Source organism: Belonocnema kinseyi, chromosome 2 (genome assembly GCF_010883055.1).
Source record: "Belonocnema kinseyi isolate 2016_QV_RU_SX_M_011 chromosome 2, B_treatae_v1, whole genome shotgun sequence".
Lineage (NCBI taxonomy): Eukaryota > Metazoa > Arthropoda > Insecta > Hymenoptera > Cynipidae > Belonocnema > Belonocnema kinseyi.
Window position 1 is genome coordinate 87,001,438 of NC_046658.1, and position 22,930 is coordinate 87,024,367.

The 22,930-nt window shown below is 30.9% G+C and overlaps 2 protein-coding genes across 5 annotated transcripts in view; one reads left to right on the top strand and one right to left on the bottom strand.

Annotated features, from left to right (window-relative positions):
- The window catches only part of LOC117166887 (p21-activated protein kinase-interacting protein 1-like), a 17,588-nt gene extending 10,948 nt beyond the window's left edge, over positions 1 to 6,640 (top strand). The window contains exon 3 of the mRNA XM_033351318.1: positions 4,663 to 6,640. Coding sequence (XP_033207209.1) covers positions 4,663 to 5,951 — 1,289 coding nt within the window. The 3' untranslated portion in view covers positions 5,952 to 6,640. The remainder of the gene's footprint in view (positions 1 to 4,662) is intronic.
- LOC117166886 (neprilysin-4-like) overlaps positions 6,333 to 22,930 on the bottom strand; it is an 87,817-nt gene continuing 71,219 nt past the window's right edge. For 3 of the 4 annotated variants that reach the window (XM_033351317.1, XM_033351316.1, XM_033351315.1), the window contains 8 exons: positions 19,603 to 19,817; positions 17,562 to 17,738; positions 17,274 to 17,436; positions 16,988 to 17,036; positions 13,732 to 13,799; positions 13,503 to 13,639; positions 13,173 to 13,337; positions 6,333 to 6,531 (listed from right to left, as the gene is read on the bottom strand). In XM_033351317.1, the coding sequence (XP_033207208.1) occupies positions 6,355 to 6,531; positions 13,173 to 13,337; positions 13,503 to 13,639; positions 13,732 to 13,799; positions 16,988 to 17,036; positions 17,274 to 17,436; positions 17,562 to 17,738; positions 19,603 to 19,817 (1,151 nt within the window). In that variant the 3' untranslated portion in view covers positions 6,333 to 6,354. The remainder of the gene's footprint in view (positions 6,532 to 13,172; positions 13,338 to 13,502; positions 13,640 to 13,731; positions 13,800 to 16,987; positions 17,037 to 17,273; positions 17,437 to 17,561; positions 17,739 to 19,602; positions 19,818 to 22,930) is intronic. The other variant, XM_033351314.1, reaches the window with a different exon arrangement.

Consider the following 22,930-nt stretch of genomic DNA (forward strand, 5'->3'; position numbering starts at 1 on the left):
CTTTCTTGGGTCTCTTTTTTCTCCAACCCCGACCTAAGTTAATTTTTGAGATCAGAAGGTAATGGTCAGTATTGCATTCCGGACCCCTCAAGACCCTTGTATGTTTGACTAACTCTCTAAGTCTTTCATCCGCAACAACAAAGTCAATTATACTGCGGCTATTTCCTTTAGACTAGGTGTACATGTGGATCATTTTATGTCTAAAACAAGTATTTGTAATAAACAGACGCCTTTCTAAGCATAGACCAACTAATTTATCTCCGTTATAGTTTGTTCTTGGATCCCCAAAATGACCTAATACTCTTTCTGTATCCTGATTTTGGATGCCCACCCAACCGTTCATGTCTCCTAATAGAATTATTCTTTCCCCATGTTCGCAGATGTTTATTGTGTCATTTAAAGTGTCCCAGAAGGCGTCTAGATAAAATTTGGGGATTAGACCCAGTAAAAAAATCCAACCATATTTATGGTTTGAAATTCATCTTGTTTGGTTAAAAATTTAACTATTTGGATGAAAATTTAATTATTTTGTTGAAAATTTCACTATATTGTTAAAATGTATCCTTTTTTTTATCAAAAGCTCGACTACCTAGTTAAAAAAAAATCATTCTTTTAGTTGAAGGTTCTTCTCTATTGTAAAATGATTTGATGAAACAAATCAATCCTTTCTTCGACCGTTGATATTTATTGATTTCAAATCGTAGATTTCAAATTACTTACGTCTTACGGTCCAATCGTAAATCGAAAAAATAAATATGAGTCAAAAAAACATGTTCTTCGAAACTCAGATATTTATTTAATAGAAAAAACTCCTGTTGAAACTTCCTGACGTTTCGGTACACATGCGTACCTTTTTCAAAGGTTCTTAACCTAAATAATTATATTAAAGATTAGCAATTTTAGTCTGAACAAATATGATGGATAATTACGTAGATTTAAATACATTGTTGCCTGAGTTGATAATAGTTTCAAATAGTCAAACAGATCAATTCTCAGTCAAAAAAAGTAACATTTCAGTCAAATGTTTTAAAAAAATTAATTAAAATTTACACTCATCACGTTTTGAGTATTTTAGATTACGAAGACTTAAATCTTGTGAATAAAAAAACTTGTTTAAAAAGCCATCAGATATAACTTTTGAGAAACGATATTGTAAGCAATGTGAAAACTGACCTAATTTTTGAATATTTTTCACAATGTTTTCAATTTCTAAACGTTGACATTTTGTGTGAAAATTGAATTTAGTTTTTTGAAATTTTGAGATTAAATTATAATTTAAATTAGTTACATTATATTTACTTAAATTTTTTTGAATATGTGTTGGAAATAAGGCATTATTTCTACACCTTATTAAGAAAGTACGCTGTTCCTTAAGAATAACTAATTTTCTATTGGTGTGTAACCAATCTCCAATTTGTTGTCTTGTGACGGCGCCATACCTCTCAAGGATGTAAGATAAATAACCCATGTTGTCCGAAACGTTGTTGACTGGTTAATTGTAAATTGTAAATTCTTCTCTATGATTGAAAATAAATTTTTCAAACTGACTATTAAAATATTTCATTTTTGGTTGGAAATGTATATTTTTTAATTAATACTTTAACTATTTGGTTAAAAATGTATCTTTTTAAATTAAAAGTTCAACTTTTTATTCAAAAATTAGTTTTCCTCTTATAGAAATTTAATCTTAGTGGTTGAAAATGTATCCATTTTTGTTGACAACGCAATTGTTTGGTTGAAATGATAACTTACATGCTTCGTCGAAAATTCATATTTTTTGGTTGAAAAATCGATTATTTGACTTAAAGCTGAACTACTTTGCAAAAAATTAATTTTTTTCATTAAGGATTTATAATTATATTTGAAAATTCAACTATTTGAATTTAAATGAACTGTTATATCAAAAATTCGACTTTTTTGTAGAAAATTAAACTTTTTGGTTGAAAAATTCATAATTTGTGGTTGCAAATCTAACATTTTTGTAGATAATTCATCTTATTGGCTTTTGATTTAAATAAAATTTAACAATTTTGTTGAAAATTCATTTTTGTTGTTAAAGATTATTTTTTATCTGAAATTTTAATTATTCCATGTTTGGTTAGAACTTTATTCAGTATATTGGATAAGTTGGCAGTTCGTCTTTTTTGATAGAACATTAATCTTCTTGGTCGAAAATTCATCTTTTTGATTAAAAAATTAACCATTTTTATGAAAATTCGTTTCTTTTGTTCAATTTTTTTTATCAGCGTGTTTGTCTGAAAATTGAACCATATTAATGGTTGAAACTTTATCCTGTATGTTTTATAAGTTAAAAATTCATGTATTTTGTTGAAAAGTCGTCTTTTTGGGTAGAAAATTAATCTTGTTTGTTGAAAATTCAACTGTTTTGTTAAAAATTCATCTTTTTCCATTTAAAACTCTACTGTTTTCTAAAAGATTCGACTTTTTAGGTTATAAACGTTACTCTAGTTGAAAATTCATCTTTTATGGTAGGAAATCTATATTTTATGGTTGAAAATGAACTGTTTTGATAAAAATTCAACTATCTTCTAAAAAATGTGTTCATTTGACTATTTGTTTAAATAATTCATCTTTGTATGCTAAAAATTTAACTATTTCGTTAATCCTCAAACGGTACACTGGTGCGAATTCGCACCCTAAGTTTTTTCCTTTTGTTGGCATTTACACAAACAGCTGCAGCGGATTATCCCCACACATATTAAATATATATGCTAAATATGTGTGATATATGCTAGTTGTTTATTATATGTCCAATATATTAAATAATTCATGATAACATTGCAAACAAACCAATTCGCACCAGTGTACCGTTTACGTACGCTGGTTTGGAGTGTACCTTTTGAGGGTTAAAAATGTAATTATTTTGGAAAATTGAATTATTTCGTTAATTTCATTCTTTTAAATTGAAAATTCATCTTTTATGGCAGAAAAGTCATCCTTCTTGGTTAAAAATTTATCTTTCTTATTTAAAAAGTAACTTTTTTGTTTCAAATTCAACTGTGTTCGAAACAATTCGTAATTGACTTAAGAATTTTACCAGTTGGTTAAATCTTCAACTATTTTGTGAAAAAATCGTCTCTTTTACTGAAAAGTTAATCTGTTTGGTTGTTACTGCAACTGTTTGGTTGAAAATTATACATATATATATATATATATATATTTTTTTTTTAATTAGTCTTTTTTGGTAGAAAATCTTTTTTGGTTGACAACTCGATTATTTTGTTAAAAATACATTATATATTTCGGCTTGAAATCTTATGAATATAAAGTGTTTCGAATTACATTGAATAGTTTATTTTATTTAATTATATTTAAAAGAATTTTTCTAACGCACGCACGAAATGTTCGATTTTCGACGCATGTATTACGTGCGGGAAGTGACCAATTCCGAAACCGTGGTAAAAAGCAGTTATAAAAAGACTGTTTCCAGCTGCTGCGCTTGCGCTCTTTGAGTAAGATTACTTTTTTTTGCTGTTGTGCTTGCGCATTTCGAGTCAGAATTACTTTCCAGGACTGTCGGAATCAACCTCACTTCATTATAATTTGACGCTTGAGAGACTGATTGTGAGTAATGAATAGTTATTGGACATACACGAAGTGATAAGTTACCATAAATGACTGATAAATTACTATAAATTACCGAAAATGTTGGAATCTTTTATTTATCTGTAATTTGTCTATTTTTCATAAATTTCTGAAAATTTTGGAAATTTACCCAATTTTTCATAAATTTTAGGAATTTTTTGAAATTTAGCAAATATTCCATAAATTTTCAGATATTTTTGAAATTTTTTAATTTCTTCCAAAAAGCTTTGGATACACTAAATTTCTATACATTTCCGGTCATTTACAAATTTCCGGAATTTTTAGGTAATTTTTGTAATTTTACCATAAATTTCCAAAAATTACCATAAATTTTCAAAAAATTGGGTTTTATTGTTTATGAAATCGAAAATTTCCCGCATTTGTTAGAAAAAATATCGTGTTCTACAGGAGCTAAAAGTAGGCAGTTGAAACTCTTGTGAAGTTTACAGTACTTGCCATCGGCTCATCTTCGGGTCGTTTGCGGCTCATCTTCGGCTCGCGTCCAACTCGCGTACAACTCGCCTACAACTTCCCTTCGACTCGTCTCTGGCTCGTAGAGCTAACTTCACACTCGTGTGGAACTGTCTTCTTTCCGCACTTGTAGCACAATATACTATACAGGGTGATTTTTTTAACTGAAACTTTTGATTCATAACATTTTTTCCTAGAGTGCCTATTTTTCCAGATATTTGAAAGTTTCAAGTTAAAAAAATCACTTTGTATATACAGGGTGATTTTTTAACTTGCAACTTTCAAATATATCGAAAAATAGGCACTCTATGAAAAAATGTTATGAGTCAAAAGTGTCAAGTTAAAAAAATCACCCTGTATAAACGTAAAATCACTTTCCGTGGAGGTGGAGGTAAAAACAGCTTAGAATTGGTAATGTGGTTTAAGGCGCCGCCAGGCCTCGACTATACCACTACTTTTTGAGACATTCCATTCGTAATTTTATGCGGCTAATGCGATTTTCTTGGAGCTTTCTAGTTAATCCGAGCCTTACATTCATATAATTATTTAAAAATAAATACTTCATTTGATAAATATTTATTTCAGATTCGGTGAACTGCGTTACCTTCACACCCGATGCTTCTCATTTACTTACCGGCAGCAGCGATGGATCGATAGGAGTCGTGCGATGTGGAAATTGGCAAGTGGAGAAACTTTGGCAAAAACCACACAAAGGTTTACCCATCGAAGCTTTAGCTGTTCATCCATCTGGAAAAATGGCTCTATCAACCGGAGGCGATGGTGTGCTCAGAACGTGGAACTTGGTCAAGGGCAAATTAGCCTATGCCACGAACTTGGTACCGCGGTGGAAAGCTTTTGCCAAAAATATCAATATCTTAAAATGGAGTCCGAATGGCGAGAAGTACTTGATCGCTACCAACAACAAAGTGGATGTTTACTCTGTGGAAACAGGTGGAGTCGATGAGGAAATTCAACTTGACTCGAAGATTATCTGCGTGGAATTCCTCAATGATGGTCTAATCGCTATGGGTTTCGAGGATGGCAAAATCGGGTTCTACGATCTCGAGGAGAATTCCCATACTCTAAATGTTTCAGCACATGGTGCCAGATTGAAGTGCATGCAACACTATGACGATCTCTTAGTGACTGCTTCCAGTTCTGGGGAAATCAAACTCTGGCGCTTTACGACTGACTCGATGACTCTCCTGAATCGAGTCACTTGCAACTCGAGAATTGTGTGTCTCACCCTTGCACATCCGTGCAAAGATCTTAAGTATAAAAAGGAAGCAGTCGAGGTTGAAGAGGTTGTTCCAGTGAAAAGTATAAATAGACTGAGAATGAGACAAGAAGTGATCATCGAAGACGAAGAAGAGGAAGCGTCAAAGGTGAAGCGTTTGAAGAAGTCGAGTGTAAGAGTAAAGGACACGAATGCGGAAGAAGATAATGTAGTGAGCAAGAAGAAAAGGAAGAGAGTGAATAATTTTACCGTAGAGAATGTTGAGAACGAAGGTGAGAATCATGGGAAGAAAAGATTGTCCGATGATGAAGTTGAGATCGAAAGTCCTGTGAAGAAGAAGAAGAAGAAAAAGAAAGGTGTGGTGAACAGGGATGACTCTTCTCCAAAAAAGAGGAAAGAATCGACCTGGACGGAAGAAAAGCAGGCGCCTGTTCACAAGAAAATGAAGAAAGGCAAATCTTCGAATAATCAAATGAGCGAAACTGAAATCCCTACGATAACGACAGAAAAGAAGAGGAAAACACCACCGGAGAATGTCAACTCTGCGCCAAAGAAGAAGAAAGCTATGAACGTGACGATAGAAAATGGTAGCAACTTTTCGAAAAAGAAGAAAAAGAAAAAAATTCCTGTTAAATAATGTTACATACGTGACGGTTAAAGACTTTTATATTTTCATTTAGAAGTATAAATATTTACAGAGAGTAAACATTACGTAAATGTTAATAAACCTTCAGTCTAAGTGCGTATAATAAATTATTTACATTTTCTAAAAATCAGTCTATTTACAAATTGACTTTCGCACGCCTTCGGTCACTTCGCGAAAGTGTTTTTACGTATTTCGCTTGCGACTCTTCACATGTTGATCGTGTCTTCTTTCGAGGTTGAGCATTTATTTATTCCGTTTTCGATGATCTTGGTCCTTTGCATTCCGTATTTGCGAGAAGTGAAGAATATTAGTAAGATTTCTTATTTCTCGGACGGGAATGTGAAGTCATCCCTCAATTTCGAGGTTTTCTAAGTTAGTTTCAGTCATTTTTTCACTACCATAAAATACATTTGTGGGAAGGATTCATTGCACTCTCAGCAGGGCATTTCCACGCTTTAGCGAAATCTGCGTTGTTGGATAATGTCCCAATTACTCGAAAATGGTTTGGAGCGTGGACTCCTTCCACAAGCTTTGATTTTAGTGCGCCATGCGTGTAATTTCCACACCATGTCTGAAACAAAAATTGTATTTTAATATGGTGGAAATTTTAAAATCACGGATGGAAAGTTCTTGTTGTAAGATTGATTGTTCAAATAAAGTAATAATAAGATGTTAAATAATTTATTTTTAATCTGACATTGAATGTGATAAATTTGAAGTATATTCCTGGGTCCTTTATACAAATTTTAAGTTTATAATTTAAATTTATTCTGCAAAAAATGACGCACATCCTTTGCAGGGTGTCACGGCGTAAAAAAAATTCTTATTGTTGGTCAAGTCAATTGAAAATTTTCAAATTTTTATTTTTTGTGAGGAGATTCTTTTTTCTTACATTTTTTCTTTTGGGTAAAGATTCTGGAACTGAGAAATTAATACGGAAAAAAGTGAGAACAAAATTTGTTCATCAAAATATAATACTTCAAAAAATGATGAAGAATGGAATTTTGTAAATTTGTAGCTATAGTTAAAAAAAAATTTTTTTGACGCCCTTCCTGATAAACTAAGGCAACACTTGAATATTTTTAGGTTTCAAAGAAATTTTTATTTTTTGGGGATCCTGAAACATGAACCATTTTTTACACGAAATCCGTAAAAATACGTTCTCACAAATAATCACACAAATAAAAAAACTTTTTTTCAATTTAAGGACAATTTAACAGAAGTTCAAATTTCCTCATTTTTTTGTAATCTTATATTTCGAAAAAAACATTTTTTTTCACATAAATTAATAATCTGTTAAAAATGTATTTTTAATCTGACATTGAATGTGACAAATGTTAAATATTTACTTAATCCATTTATAAAAAATTTCGCATTTATAACTTATAATGTAAAGAATGACGATCGTAATTTTGAGAGTGTTACGGCTGGGCCGAAAAAACTCTAAATGATTATATTTATTGGTAATAGCATAGCAAAATATGTGACATTCCGAAAAAATTAAAAAAACTTATCACCATTGGGTAAGTCGATTGAAAATTTTCAAATTTTTTGTGGACGGGGAAAAAAAATGTTGGTGAAATTTATGGCTGTTTAGACGGACGAAAGTAAGTCAAATTGTAATTTTTCTGAAAATTACGAAAAATACAGTCTTTAAATTTGTACCTAAAGTTGCACAAAAAAAAAGAATATTTTTCTTTTTTTAATTTTTTAAGCTCTTTCTAACAAACTATAGGAACACGTACATATTTTTAAGTTTTAAACAAATTTTTTGTCTTTTTTACGAATTCTAAAGCATTTTTACACAAGATTCATAAAGATCCTTTTACACAGAATCCGTCAAAAAGGTTTTAAAATTTTCGTTTGAAACATAAAAATATGTACGTTTTTTTTGTAGTTAATAAAAAAAAACACAAAATATTTTTTTGTTTTGCAACTTTAGGTAAAAATTAACAAAAGTGCATATTTCTTGATTTTTTGAAGTATTATATATCGAATAAAGATTTTTTTTCTTTCAAATAAATTAATAATAAGATGTTAAAATATTTTTTTAAATTGGCATTGAATTTGATATTGCCTCATTTTTTGAAGTATTATCTTTCGAAGAAAATTTCTATTTTCTATGTATACCGCGTGAGCAGATTTTTACGTATCCAAGCGAATCTTGTGTAAAAATTGCTCATCTCGGTAACAAAGGGAAGAATACCAAAAAATTAATATTTTTAGATTTAAACGAAAGAGCGAGCATTTTTCAATTTTTTCCATGTGCTAATTTTTCATAGGGAGAAGTGTCCAACGAAAGGATAGGTTTATCTCCGAAATCAATTTTTTTTTATTTAACGATTGACACTTGTGCTGTATTCCATGCAGGCGAATATGTTTTCCACTTTAAATTTAATGTTATAATAAATAATAATAAATTCATTTAATAATGTTGCGCAAGGTAAATCAAATTTATTTATCTCTAAACAGAATTATAAAAATATTCTTTGACAATACTACAAGTTCTTTCTATTACCATAATTATATTATATTTATAACTGATCGATTAAAAGGACTAGGTTTTTCATCTTCAAAGTAACATTATTCTCTGTCTTTCTATTCTTTCTTTTGAATTCCTTCATTTTTTTAATTCCTCTCAATACGGTTCCATTAAATTTGTCTAAGTCGATTATAAAGAATAGATTTTGCTTTTTTTTTCTACTCCTTGGCGGAACTTTGGACGGAGGAAAATTCACGCAATAATGGGAATTCAGATTCTAAATTTTTCTGAATTCTTCTTTTCTTACCGGGATGTTTCAGGATCCGCAGAAATATAAAAAAAATTGTTTTGAAATTGAAAAATATATACGTGTTTCCTTAGTTTATTATATAGAACATCAAAAACTAAAAAACCGAGAAATTTTTTTCTTGCAACAGGGTACAAAGGAACAAAATTGTTTTTTTCTGATTTTTTAAAATAGTAATATATATTTCGCCGAAATTTTTTTGTTTCCATCGAATTATGGAACATTGATTGTTCAAATAAAGTATTAGTAAGACGTTAACAAATTTTTTTCCATCGAATTATGGAAGATTGATAATAAGTCCATAATTTTCACCCAAAAAAAAATTGAAATTTTTTTCCTACAGAAAACATTACAAAAATTAAGCACTTGAAAATCTTCAATCAACTTGCCCCTTGATGAGAAATTGAGAAATTGAGAAATTAAAAAAAATTTAGTTTGTTCGTAATGCCACTACGATACTGTTCAGTGCTATTACCAATGAATCTAATCATTTTGAGTTAGGGCCCTCCCTAATAACCATGTAAGTATCCTTTTAAAAAAAGTTTTACTGGTTATTAAAATATGCAAGATATAGAAAAAGTAACATCGCCATTAGATTCTCGGGAAAAATGACATATAATCCATGTATTGAACAATTGTTTGCTCCGTCAAATTTTTCATATACAAAATGAATATAAATCTATAATATGTAATTGTTTAGTTATACTACGTCTGCAATTGAGTCCATAAAAAAGTGGTGTAATACATACACTGCATGTAATATTTTAGCTGAATCAAATGGCGCTATCAGTTTTTTCATATTTCGCATTAAAAAAAATTGTTTAAACAATTAAAGAAAAAATTTCTGAAAGGTGATCTATTGATTTTTACGCCATAAGTTTTTCAATGATTTAATGACTAAATAATGTTTTGAAAGTTCTGAAAACTTGAAAAAATTGTAACTGTAATTTTATGAGTTTCAAAAAAATTGCATGGCGCTAACATGGTTCTGCCGAGACAACTTTTATTTTACATTAAAAAACTCTAATTTTTAAGTTTTTCAAATAAGTTTTTTAATTTATAATATTGTCTGATAAGTACACATAGAGTATTTGCACTACAATGAGATCACTTTATCATTTTTAAAGGTTGAATTTAAGTGAATATTAAAAGTTTTTAAGTGGAAATATAAAATTTGTTTTTAGAAGCAAGTAATTAAATAATTTGGAAGGAATTATTCAAAAATCGTTTTTCATCTACTTGAAAGCTTTTCTTTAAATATTTTGTATATGATATATAATATTTGTAAAAAAAATGCAGAATATTCTGTACTATAGAATATTAAGATTAATTAAAAGGCTCTCTACTAGATCTGGATAGAAAGATTTTCAATGAATCTTAACCCTTAATGCGCCCTAGGGGTCGTGGGCGACCCCAATTTTTTTTCGCGCGATTATACCAAAGCCTCTTTTGTGAATTTGTCTGGATGGGGGTTGTCCACGACCCCACATGTCGCTTTGTGATTTTTTTCAGAATAAATTTTCATTTTTATTTTCGAAAAATATTGTGTGTCCTAGTGAAAATGAGTGTAAGTACTGCAAAAAAGTGTCCAGATTTTTTTGCAAGCGCTCGTTCCTAATATATCTCGAGAAAAGAAAGAGTTGCTGCATGTGCAGTAGAAAAGAAGATAACAAGGCCCAAGAGGCTTATTATTCGTAGAACCGGATGGTGTGTTCAAAGCATCGGGCATTCATTTGCGGAAATTGTGTCTGTAGAGAATCGCGCTTTCATTATTCATTATTTTTTCATTTGTGATCATTTACAACGATTAGTCTTCAAAAATAAAGAAATTAGATGAGAAAATAATGAAATAATCATTAAAAATCGTTCATTCCACTTTTCATGAAGTGGCCCACTATAGATTCCCAAATAAACACCTTTTTTCGGAGCTGCACTATTATAGTTTTTTTTTTTTTTAATTTGAAGACCTATATTTCGAGAGTTACAAGTTGAATTTTCAGTTAATAATATTTACACTGAAAGGATAGTTCGAGGGTATCCAGTAATTTTGTTGGATTGATATAACGAATACTCTCTTTGCAGGATGAAATTTTCCGGCTGGGGTCGCCCACGAACCCACATGGCGCTTTGTGAAATTATTAGATAGGATGGCGCTTTAAGGTTTAAACCTTTCGTAATTCTTTATTTTGCCAATTTTTATTTATAGATAGTAATTTCATTATTATTAGTTTTAGTTATTTTAATAATACATTTTTTAATTTTAAAAAAGTTTTTTTTTAACCAGTAAATGTACATTGTGAATATTTTCTAAATAGTTTTAACATCAATTTAAAAACTGTACCTAATACATAATTAAATTGCATTAAAATCGTCGATTTACACTGGAGTGAAATGTTGTTAATGGTTAAAGAATTTCATATTAAAAGTTAAAGATGAATGTTTTGTGCCAAATAATTTTTTTTTGATAAAAAAATGATGGAATATAACGAATTTTCTCTGCTAACGCTGAAAAATTCAGTAGTACATTACAAAACGAAAAGTCAGTTTTTTCAGAATAGAATTCTTGTAAGGCCTTTAAATCGAAATACGCGTTAGAAATGTTTTTCGGTCTTTGAAAATTTTCAAATTTCTTGAATCATGCGAACCGTATTTGAGAATTTTTGTCGCATATAAGTATGCATCTTTAGTTTATTAGAAATGCGCTTTTTTCTCATTTTTCTTTAAAAACAACTTATTTTTAAGCATTATTTATATAATACTTTTGACACCAATTCCTTTTAACTATTAACAATAAAAGCATATGTTAACAAATTAATTCATTAGTTATTCAATGGATGAAAAATCTAATTAAACAATTGACTGATGAGTTGATTGACTTACAACGTATTAAAAAAAATCCGATCTTGTGAAAAAGAGTTCATTCGACAATTAACAATAGGAATTTATCAATCATTCAATCAATTAGCTAATTATTTAAATAGGTTTTTCATACGTTGCATAAGTACGTAATTAATTGGTTTACAATATTTTTTATTGTCAACAATTGAAAATAATTGTTTCCTCTGCAATGATTAGTTTATCAATTTTTGGAATTTTTAACAGAAAATAATACAATCTTTTAAAACTAATACCTTCAATAACATTGAAAAAAAGAGTAAACAATGTAAAAGCAGTTTATTTATAATACATTCTTTATTCGCTTTCGACAGCAGATATTCTGGAAGTACTTTTCACAAAGACCTGAACACAGTTCATACTGTGAACAGCATTAATTAAATAATTATTTAAAAAATAAATTTTTTAGCGAAAAATGAAAAAGCGTATTTCTAACGAACCAGATATGCATAATATATGATATCAAAATGCTTAAATATGGTCGCAGGATATATACGAAACGAGCTATTAAAAAAAAATTGTTTAGCTAAAATTAGCCAAAAATGGGTTTTTATTCCACACCCGACCGGTATGGCCATCTTTGGACCCTGAAAATAGGGGCGAAAGTAAAATATCTGGGGCGAAAATGAAATTTGCGGGACGAAAGTAAAAATTAGTCGATCAGAATTCGAGGGGCAAACAAAGCTATAGAAAAATGCGTCGAACTCGCTTTTTAGAGCCGAAATATGATCACCCTCGGGAAGAATCTTCTCGATCAGGCGGTAAATCCACCCGCGGGAAAAATCTGCTCCTTTCGCCCCTTGTTGCACAATGTACTATTATTTTTAAGTGTTATAACTCTTGACATATAAAGTAGAATATTATTTTTTTACATTTACGCATAATTATCTGCGCTGCATTTTTTCTGTCACCATTTAAGTAGCTTTACAGACATACAAAATACATATTCAAAAAAACTAAACAAAAGTGATTTGTCCTGACATTTTTCTTTCGTAAAATTAACAGGTTCCAAAGTAGATATAAAAATGTCAGTATCGGGATTTTTAGTCTCTTTTTGGAAAAAGCGGGTTTCGTTGACAGGTTTCCTTTTTTTCAACTTTCTCAGAATTGACTCTAGTTCAATTGTTCTATTGAACATTTTGCTCTAAAATGTAATGGGGCGAGTCATTCTACGCAAATACGATTTTTCGAACTATTTTCAACAATTTTTTCGGCATGCGTCGTAGTCGACCCTGGAAAATTAAAAAATTTCACCAGGGCCCCTCAAAAAACCGTCCTAGCAAAAAAAAAACGTGCTTTACCTATTTAATAATTATGGTGAAAAGGCCTTTTCTAATGCGAGATGCCTGGACTACTGTAGGTTTAAATAGCGTCAAAGGGGGTTCTAATAAGGAGTTGCATATTGAAAGCAAGCTCTGAATTTCGTCTTGGGATAACTAGAGTTCCTTTCAGAAAAGATGTTCGCGTTTTTTTAGTTTAGAAGGGATTCACTACCGCGAATTTTGAAATCTTGATAAATGAAAATTACCTGTGCAAATCCGAGGAAGAAGAGTTGATCATGACTATAATCAACTAGACCCGGCAGGGCTTGCTGATTCGGACTTCTATCTTTCAGTCTTTGATAAGCTCTGTAAGCCTCCCTTATTCCTCCATTGTCTGCTATATTCTCACCTTGGGTATTAAACCCATTTACCTTAAACGAAAAAATAAAAAACGGTTTAAAGAGTCAGTTAAGCCAAAATATATAATTTTTATCTTTATCTGCTGCCTTGACACATCAGATCTACAGAAACCTTCACTCTTTAAATGAACTTATGTACTTATAAAGTAGTACGTGGTACTTGTTAGATGTACTTACTGTAAAATTGGTACCTAGCTCCGGTAAATGATAATTGCTATACTGCTTGATGATACATTCAACTTTCTCGTGATAATGTCGCAATGTCTCCTCGCTCCACCACTGCTTCAGATTACCGTTTTCGTCGTATCTACGACCTGCCGCAAGGATTTTTATAATTTTATAAATTATTACAATCAAAACAAGGCGACACGTAAGTTCCATTAGCGGACACTATAGTTTTTCTTACCTTGGTCGTCGAATCCATGAGTAAGCTCGTGACCCATTATTGCTCCTATTGCACCGTAATTTATTGACCTGCGGGACAACAAAGCACAACAACTATTATTACGACTATATTTCAATAAAATGCATAGTTTTTCTATTGATGGTAAGAAATAAAATAAAAATTTTTAATGTGTCTGTACAGCAGGTAGATTTTTAGAATAATATTATAATACAAAGTATTTCAAAAAAGTTGTAGAAATATTTTCAGCTCCTTTATTTATAATTTCTTTTTTTCAAGTTTCTCATGAAAATTTGATATAATATATTTTCTCATTAAACATAAAACTTTTCTATAATTATTACTTTATTTCAGTTCCCTGCCAGTGATTTACATTGTGGATGTTTGGTTTAACAATTTTTGTGAATAAAGGTTGTGTCCCCAAATTAAAATGCTGATACTCATACGACTCAATTATTTCTCTGATTCGAGAAAAAGGACTTTAAAGTTTTTACCACCCGCCTGATGGACCAGAAAAATGTACCTTTCAAGCTTTCAAGTGTCCCGAGTAGGTCAAGGGTCAGCGCGTCGGGTTTGCAACCGGAAGATTGCGGGCTCGAATCTCACGGTCTAAACTTTATTCTAATTCTTTGGTTGTATTTCATTTATTAAAAAGTTTGAATATTTAACTCCCTTCACATTTTATTCTAAATTATGCAAAAATAAACATTTTAAATGCGTTCTTTCAATGCAAAAACTCGCTACACTCCACTCTCTGAATATTGCCGCTCTGAGTAGTGTCGTTTCTCTTCATTCTTGCTCGATCGCATCTCCCACCATCGCGTTATCGTTTCGAGCGCCGGCATCTCAATCCAGTCTCTCTGAATCATGCCACTCAAATAAATTTACGAAAATATATGCTGTGCCAGATTAATGCTTTATAGTAACGAATCAATGCTTGTACAAAAACGACTGGTTTTTGTTGAATCAAAATCGCGAAAAAAACATCCAAACATATGACGATCGTACTTTCGGAAGGGTGGGGTGGGTGACGAGCGGCACTATGCAGGAAGAGCGGACACAAATTCGATGGCGCTTCCACGTGCCAAGAGTGGGGGAAGTTGAGTTCTACGAAAAATACTCCCCCTACTAGCCCATGTCCGACATTATTCAGAGAGCAGACTATTTGATTTTTTTTTCGCTAAAGATGTGTTCTTCATGAGTTTTATGTTTTTGTAAATTAAATTGTACACATATTTTTAAATGAGTTTGTAAACGAAAAATTTTATTTTCAACACTATTTGATTCACTTTCATTCTTTAATTAAAAAAATCTGCCCGCTTCGCGGGGACATTCTCATCGCTCGCAAGTTTGAGCGCGCCTAGGGCACGCGACGGTTGAATCGCGCGCTCCGCGTTCAATAATGGGTTACCTCGCGCTTCACGCTTGGATATTTATTCTTTGCATTTGGAATGCTTGAAAAAAAACTTCATCAAAAATATCTCTTTTAGATGACAGTATTTATATGCGTCTTCATATTATGAATTGTCTACTTAATTAAGTATAGTCAAAGATTAAGTTTCTTGAAGCTCTGTAGGCTTTGAGGTACACATTCTCATCGTGACATTCGTGCTGCGCGTCGATTTCCGACAGACATTAGTAAACAGGTTTTGTTGATTTTTTTCTCTCTTAACTTTCGTCGTTTTTTCACACATTTATTTTTTATTTTTCAATGTTATTTTTCACGAATAAAACAAAAAGTACGCGTTCTATCAAGAAATGATTTTTAACGAAATTGTAGATCTTTTTTGGCAGAACAATTTTTGTTGATTCATTTTTTTTTTCGTATCCTACATATTTTGTCCACAAAATGGAATTTTTTATTTTTCATTATTTTTTGTGCAATAAAAACTTGAATTGTCGATTTTTTAAGAAAATCTAAAAATTTGCAATGGTGATCTTGTAGGGCTTTCAAAAAGCAGTGTTTTTCTTCTCTTGACTTTTTTCACATCGTGCGTTTTTTGGCTTCAAATTTTGATTTTCGGTTGATTTAAAAAATTTTGAAAACGCTATAAATCTGAGAATTTTCTTTTTATCGAAAAAAGTCATAAGGATAAATTGTTTGTTCTTTTTAACATTATAAATATCTGTAAATGGAATTTTCATATTCAGAAAAAAGTGGTTTTCGTCCTTTCTTTTAGGACCTAGAAAAAGTGTGCCAAAAATGGATTTGATTCGGCCATTTTTTCGAGAGTTATCGTGTTTACGGACAGACAGACAGACAGATATACGCCATTGTGAAAACCTGATTTTCGGATTCAGGGGGTCTCGAAACGTGTAGAACCTTTGAAAAAGTGTGATGTCAAATTTCCGACAATTCTAATACTTTCTTAATCATAAATTATGAGTATGTAAAAATGTAAATGCTCATGCGTTATAAATTAATTAATTATCTAATCAAAAATATATAAGTGTAAGCAACGAGAATAGAACTGACAGCCTTCCGGCTATAAACCCGACGCGCTACCACCTGAGCCACTCGAGCAGTTCCAAGATATATTTTGCTATCGTTCATAGCAAATCTATTGAAAATTCGAGTTCAGGTAGCTGTAGACCCTACCTTTCTACCTAACTACCTGTGTAATCTAGAGTTGAAACAAAATGTTTCAACCCTGGGGATGCAAACACCGTGTTTCAACCCCTCTCTACAAGTATCGGAACTCGAAGTTTCAATAGAGGCGCTATGAAAAAATAATATACATTACCAGGAATGTAACATACTATTGTTCGTATTCTACAAGCATGTATGTGCACGTGTACATTATACTCTATTACAGTTCTGCCCACAGAGGGGAAATTTCAGCGATATTGCTCAAATGCCAGATGGGACTTTAACACCACCACCGACCTCTACTCACTCAACGTCACGAGAGTGATCCCCCACCCCCCAAGCCTCTGGACCAGAGAAGAGGGAAGTGGTGGTGGAAATCGAACATGTGGCGACTGAGTTGATTTTGACTCAGTGTGCAGGCCTGCTCTTTTGTTTGCAATAATCATCTTGTGGTAACTTTTTGTTAATAAAATTAGTAATTTTTCACTGTTTTGAACTTACAATAATGCAGGTATTATATGCTGGTTTTTAGAATTGAAAAATATATTAATTTACCAGTATATAATATAGAAAAACTTTCTGTGATACAACAGTTAGAGAAACTTGACTAAGTTAATCTATATTATTTTATTATAAAAAATAAATTTTTAGTGACTTCAATTTACTTACTCTATTCCACTTCCGTAGAATGGAGGGTGCAATATTCCAGCCGGAAAAGCTATAAAAAATTGAATACCTAATTTATAGTCATTCAAAGAAGTGGAAAATTGCAGAAAACCATCCTCGGCATTAAATATTCTGCTAGACAGCAGCTAAACGCAGTGGAAATACGACTAAACGAGAATCACGAAATCCCGAAGAGTCGAGAATCACTGCCTAGCTTTTGTCGTTGGTTATTTTATGATCATTTTCTGGACCATTTTTTTCATTTTTTTTTGTAATGAGTTTTACTTACTGACTGAATTTAGGATTGCACTATAAAAAGCATTGACTGTCGTCGAGGTCGATATCCATCTATCTTTGTCTGGTTTTTCTCTCAAACTATTTAGACTCTTCTTTACCCCGGTATCAGTTAACTTTAAAAATGTTTGAAACAATTTTCCTGGAATTACATCCACCTATAAGATAAATAAACAAATCTTTTATTTCATTCAATTCTTCAATTTCTTAAAGAAATTTTAAGCGACTATAAATAATTTCCCTAAATAAAGAGAGTGAAATAAACATGGAGCACAAAACTTACTCCATCGTAGAACTTGTTTAGTTTTTCTGGGGTTTTTATCCACTCAGGAAAAGCAACAAATGGTCGCATGGAATGTAATTTTTTATGTGCCATTTTTCTTGTACTGGTGTCCATCCAATCCAATTCCGTGACCATTGAATCAAAGGCTGCCTTTATGTCCAATAACATTTCCAAAGCCTAAAAAATTGTGAAATTTGTAATGAAATACCATTTTTTGAAAGATCTGGTAGTCCTCATTTTTGTATTTTCAACTTTGGAATGGACACAATTTCCATGCTTTTAAACAAAACAAAACAAATTAGTAATGTACTATTTTCAATCAAATAATTTTATCTCATGCTTGTCAACATGTTTTATAAGAATGATATAAGCCCGGAAATTCCATAAAATCAGGTAAAGTCAGGCAATTTAAAACTGATCAAGAAAAGTCAGAGAATGTTAGAAAATGTTTTTGTGTGTAAAAATTGCATATTTTTTTAAATTAAAAATCGCAAATGTTTGGTTGAATTTACCTGTTTTTGGTTTAAAAGTAAAACCTTTTTTATTGAAATATCAATTAATGACATTTTTCATTAAATATTCATTGCTTTTGTTGAAAATTAATCTATTTAGTTGAGAGTGGAATTAATTTGTTTAAAATTAATAATTTGGTTGATGATTTATCATTTTAGTTCAAAAACATTTTTCGAACTAAAAATTGAATTATTTTATGTTTGTTTGAAAGCATATCTTCTTCAGCTGAAAATTCTACTATTTGGTTGAAAATTGATATGTTTTGTTGAAAATTACCTCTTTTGTGGTAGAATGTTAATCTTCTTGTGGTGTTAAATTAATTCTTTTGGTTGAAAATTAATTTCGACAGTTGAAATTTCATGTATTGTGTTAAAAATGCATATTTTTTCCATAAAATTAATCTTCTGGGGTTTAAATTTATCTTTTCACTTGAAAATTAGTTTTTTTGTATTGAAAATAAATTTTAATAAATTTATTGAACTATTCGTCAAAAATTTGTTTGATGTGGTTAAAAATTAATTTGTTTGACTAAAAATTCAACTATTTGGTTGAAGTTTTTTTAGGGACAGAGAATTACCTTTTTACAGAAAATTTAATTATTTTAGTTTTAGTTGAACATTTAACTTTTTTTGGTTAAAAATTTATTTTACAATCATTCTAACTATTCTATTTTTATCTGAAAATACATCTTTCTTATATCAAAATGCATGTATTTTGTTAAAAAAAGTTCGTTTTTAGTAGGCGATTCATCTTTTGGGCTGAAAATCAATTATTTGGTTAAAAATGACAATTTCATGTTGCTTAAAAAAAATTCAATTATTTTGGTGAAAAATTCCTATTTTTGGTTTAAAATTTCAACTTAAGTGTTCAAAATTCGCATTTTTGGTTGGAAAACTTAACTGTTTCGTAGATCATTTGTTTATTTTTTAGCTTGAAAAATCAATTTTTGTTAAGAAACTTTTTTATTTATTGCCTGAAAAAAAATTTTTTTTTAATTAAAATATTTTTTTAGTGAAAACATCAATTTTGAAAATGTCTCAACTTTTTGCATTTTTGTCGAAAATAACTAACGAAGTCGTCATTAATTTTCAGGCCTTCAAACAATGTGCCAAAGGGCAATCTAATTGCATAATTTCTTTGAAAGTTACCGTATATACAGGCTACAAGGACGACAACGACAGACAGACGGACACCGAAGTAAAATCCATTCTTTCTGTATCGCTAAGTTTGAAATCGTCGAGATTCCATGAAACCCGCGAAACTAAATTCTAATATAGAACCGATACCTTTTCATTTAGATGAGAATGTAAAAATACTAAAAGTGTTTAAAGTAAATTTAGAAACATTTTTTTGCATTAACATTATTGATCTCCTAGAGGGTAAGATGGTTCTTATACATAAAAGAAAAATTTAGAACCGTCAGGGAAAATTAAAAATTGGTCAGGGAAAAGTCAGGGAATTTCGAAATTGGGATTTGTAGCAACCCTGCTTTTAATTCTAAATTTCTTTATTAATTTCCAAACCTTACCTTTTCTCGAGCTTGATCATTGAAATGTTTCTGAACATAAACATAGCTGAGAGCCATGCCAAAATTCGAGTTAACATTTCCAGTACAGCCCTTCCATCTAGGTGTTTTTTCCTTTAAGCCAAAAACTTTCTGGGAAAATTGGAATCCCAAATCTCTAAATTTTTGTAACGTGAGGGGAGCAACAGTCGAGTAAACGCTCCACCAGACAAATCGGGCTAAAACATAATTAAGTTCTAACCAGGTGTTTCTCTAATGAATAAGAATTACTAGAATAATTGAATCTATGAATTGTTGGAAATAATCATTTCTTCCGCTGATTTTGATAAACTTTGACTGCTCAAGTGGCCTCATTTTGATTGCATGGAAACACTGAATTCTCTAATTCTATTTCCTTTCATAGTTCCTTTTTGTGAGTACAGATAACAACATTGTTCTGCAGTATTCCTTTCATATTAGATACTTCAATAAGTTTCGCAAACTATACGACAAACTAAAGAGTTTTTGGAAAGAAGTAGTTCGATTTTTGATAATTTAGTTTAAAATTAGTTTAAAAGCGATTTTTAAGGAATACCAGTCCAATATGTGTGTTTCCAAAGGTTTTCTTCAGTTCTTACATTTTTTTATTTATTCACAAGTTTCTATTAAAAGGTATAGTCGTGTAAGCATGCAAAAATGCTTCCAAAGAGAATCAAGTATTGAATTATCCATTTGAAAGCATTCATTTAAAAAAGAAATTTCCTAAAATTTCAAACAATTCGCCGCCATTTTGGATGAATTAGGGGGAGGGGGCCGTTTATTTTTTATCTCTATCGTTAGAATAAATCTGCAAAAATTAACAGAGCTTTTTTCAATCATTTTCAACATGAATGATTTTTTCGAAAAAATTTTGGCTGGAAAATCAAACTGAAAAAAATCTTCAAAACTTTTTTTAAAATTTTTGTGTCTGATAAAACTCAAGTGATATCTCAGTTTTCTCACCATAGTCAACCATAGGGCTATTATTGTGCATTTTTCAGATTTTTTAATTTGGGCGCTCTTAATGGAAAAACTTCGATTTTCAAAGAAATTGAAAAAAGAAGTACTTGTTCTCAAGTTTTTGTGAATTGAAGTATAGTCACCTCTTAAGGAGTTCTCAAAGAATAATTTCCACCCAATAACCTTTAACTTTAACACACCTAAGCCCCTTCTATTGTGCCCAGAATATGACCAAAAAAATGCAAAATAACAGTTTTCTATCAAAGTCATGCTAAAGACGGCATTAAATGGAATTTTTAAATCATGAATGATTTTTAATCGATAAGAGTCAAATTTACAAGTCTTTTTAAATAATTTTGAACTGTTTAAATAATAATAATTTGTTTAAAGAATTTTTCTCCCTCTTCTTTAACATATTTGTTAATCACACAGGAACATAAAATGGTTTTGGGAGTCTACTGGGATTCTAATAGGTATACTTCATGTTTTTGGGGTCGCTGAACACGAATCCATTCGCAGAATTGAGCCAGCACGTCAGGATTTGCAGTAAAATTCAAAAAATGGTTAAAAACCTGGGATTTCTGTATAAATTTCGTCCCCAAACCTACAAACCCCAAAATAACAAGCCTCAAATCGACAAGCTCCCAAACCCAAAAACCCCAAGCCTCAAACCCACAAGCTCCATATCCATAAATGTACAAATCCCAAACCCACAAGCCCCATATCCACAAACGTACAAACCCCAAATCAACAATACCAAACGCACGCATCCCAAACCCACGAGTTCCATATCTACAAATGTAAAAACCGCAAACCAACAATCCCAAACCCACGAACCCCAAACTAACAAACCTCAAACCCACCAACCCCAAATTATGCCAGTTTCTCAATTGGTATTATAAGATGTGAGGTAATTGGGTTTGTGGGATTGAGGTTGGTGGGTTTGAGGTTTTATAGTTTGCGGGTTTGGGGCTTGTTAGCTTGTCGGTTTAAGGCTTGTTAATTTGGTTTTTGTAGGTTTGGGGACGAAATGTATGGGGAAATCCCAGGTTTTAAACCATTTTTTGAATTTTACTGCAAATCCTGACGTGCTGGCTCAATTCTAAGAGTGGATTCGTGTTCAGCAACCCCAAAAACATAAAGTATACCTATTAGAATCCCAGTACACGGAGAAAAAGATATCGTACAATGATATCGCAAGACTTCTTTATTGAAATAAAGCGCAATATGATAACGTACAAGCAGGTTCCGGAGCTTTTTAGAATATTATAATGCACTAACATCGCTTGGCCACTACTAGAACCCTCGTATATATAATACTAGTAGTCTTGCGCGCGTCACGGCGCGCGCCTATTCGTCTTTTTATGAAAAAGAATAAATGAAAAGCCTATCTTTTCTGTGTTATACATATTTAATGAATGTTACAAAATATTAGTATAAAATAACACAAGACATCAAGGGATGAGTTCTGTATCTGAAACTGTAATTAATCTTTTATAATAGCATTTCAACGAATTCTTTATTTTTAGGTAGAAAATGAACTATTTTATTCCAAATGAGCTTTTTTTTAATAAAGATTAATTTACATCTAATATTGATGAATAGCATTTACTACGATTTTGTAGCTCACGTTGATGATAATCATATTCTTTAAATAATGAACTTTGCATTTTTACATAACTATGTATGTATCATCAAATGCATCTATTTTAGTAAAATTTCAATTAATTTGTTGAAATTTAATTGTTTGTTGTTAAATATTAATTCTTTTAAATAAAAAGGAATTATCCTATTTCTGGTTTTATATATTTATATTTTTAATTAAAAATTTATCTTTTTTAGTTGAAAACTCCACTATTTGTTTGAAAACTGATCTTTTTGATAAGGGTTCAACTATTTTGTTAAGAAATGATTAAAAATTCAACTGCACAATTTCAGGATGAAAAATTATATTTTTAATTAAAAATTAATTTTTTCATTTGAAAATTCGTCTTTCTGGTAGAAAATTATTTTTCTTTGTTAAAATCTTATCTTGTTTGTTTAGGATTGAACTATTTTCTTGATTTTTTTTGTTTGTTAAAAATTAATGTCCAAAGAAAACTTTAATTATATCATTGTTGGTTGAAAACTAATTGTTTTTTTTGTAGCGAATTAATGTTTTGCGTAAAAAGTTCATCTGTTTTTTATTATTCTTAGCATAAATGTCCAAATTCGATTATTTTGTCTTAGATTGGAAAAAATGTCTTGCATTATTATTATTATTATTACACCATTAAGCCATTTCCCTTTCGGGGTAGGCGTGACTCACTCGGCAGGGGAAAGGAGTAGTGTGTGGAAGGGATAGAAATTTTTC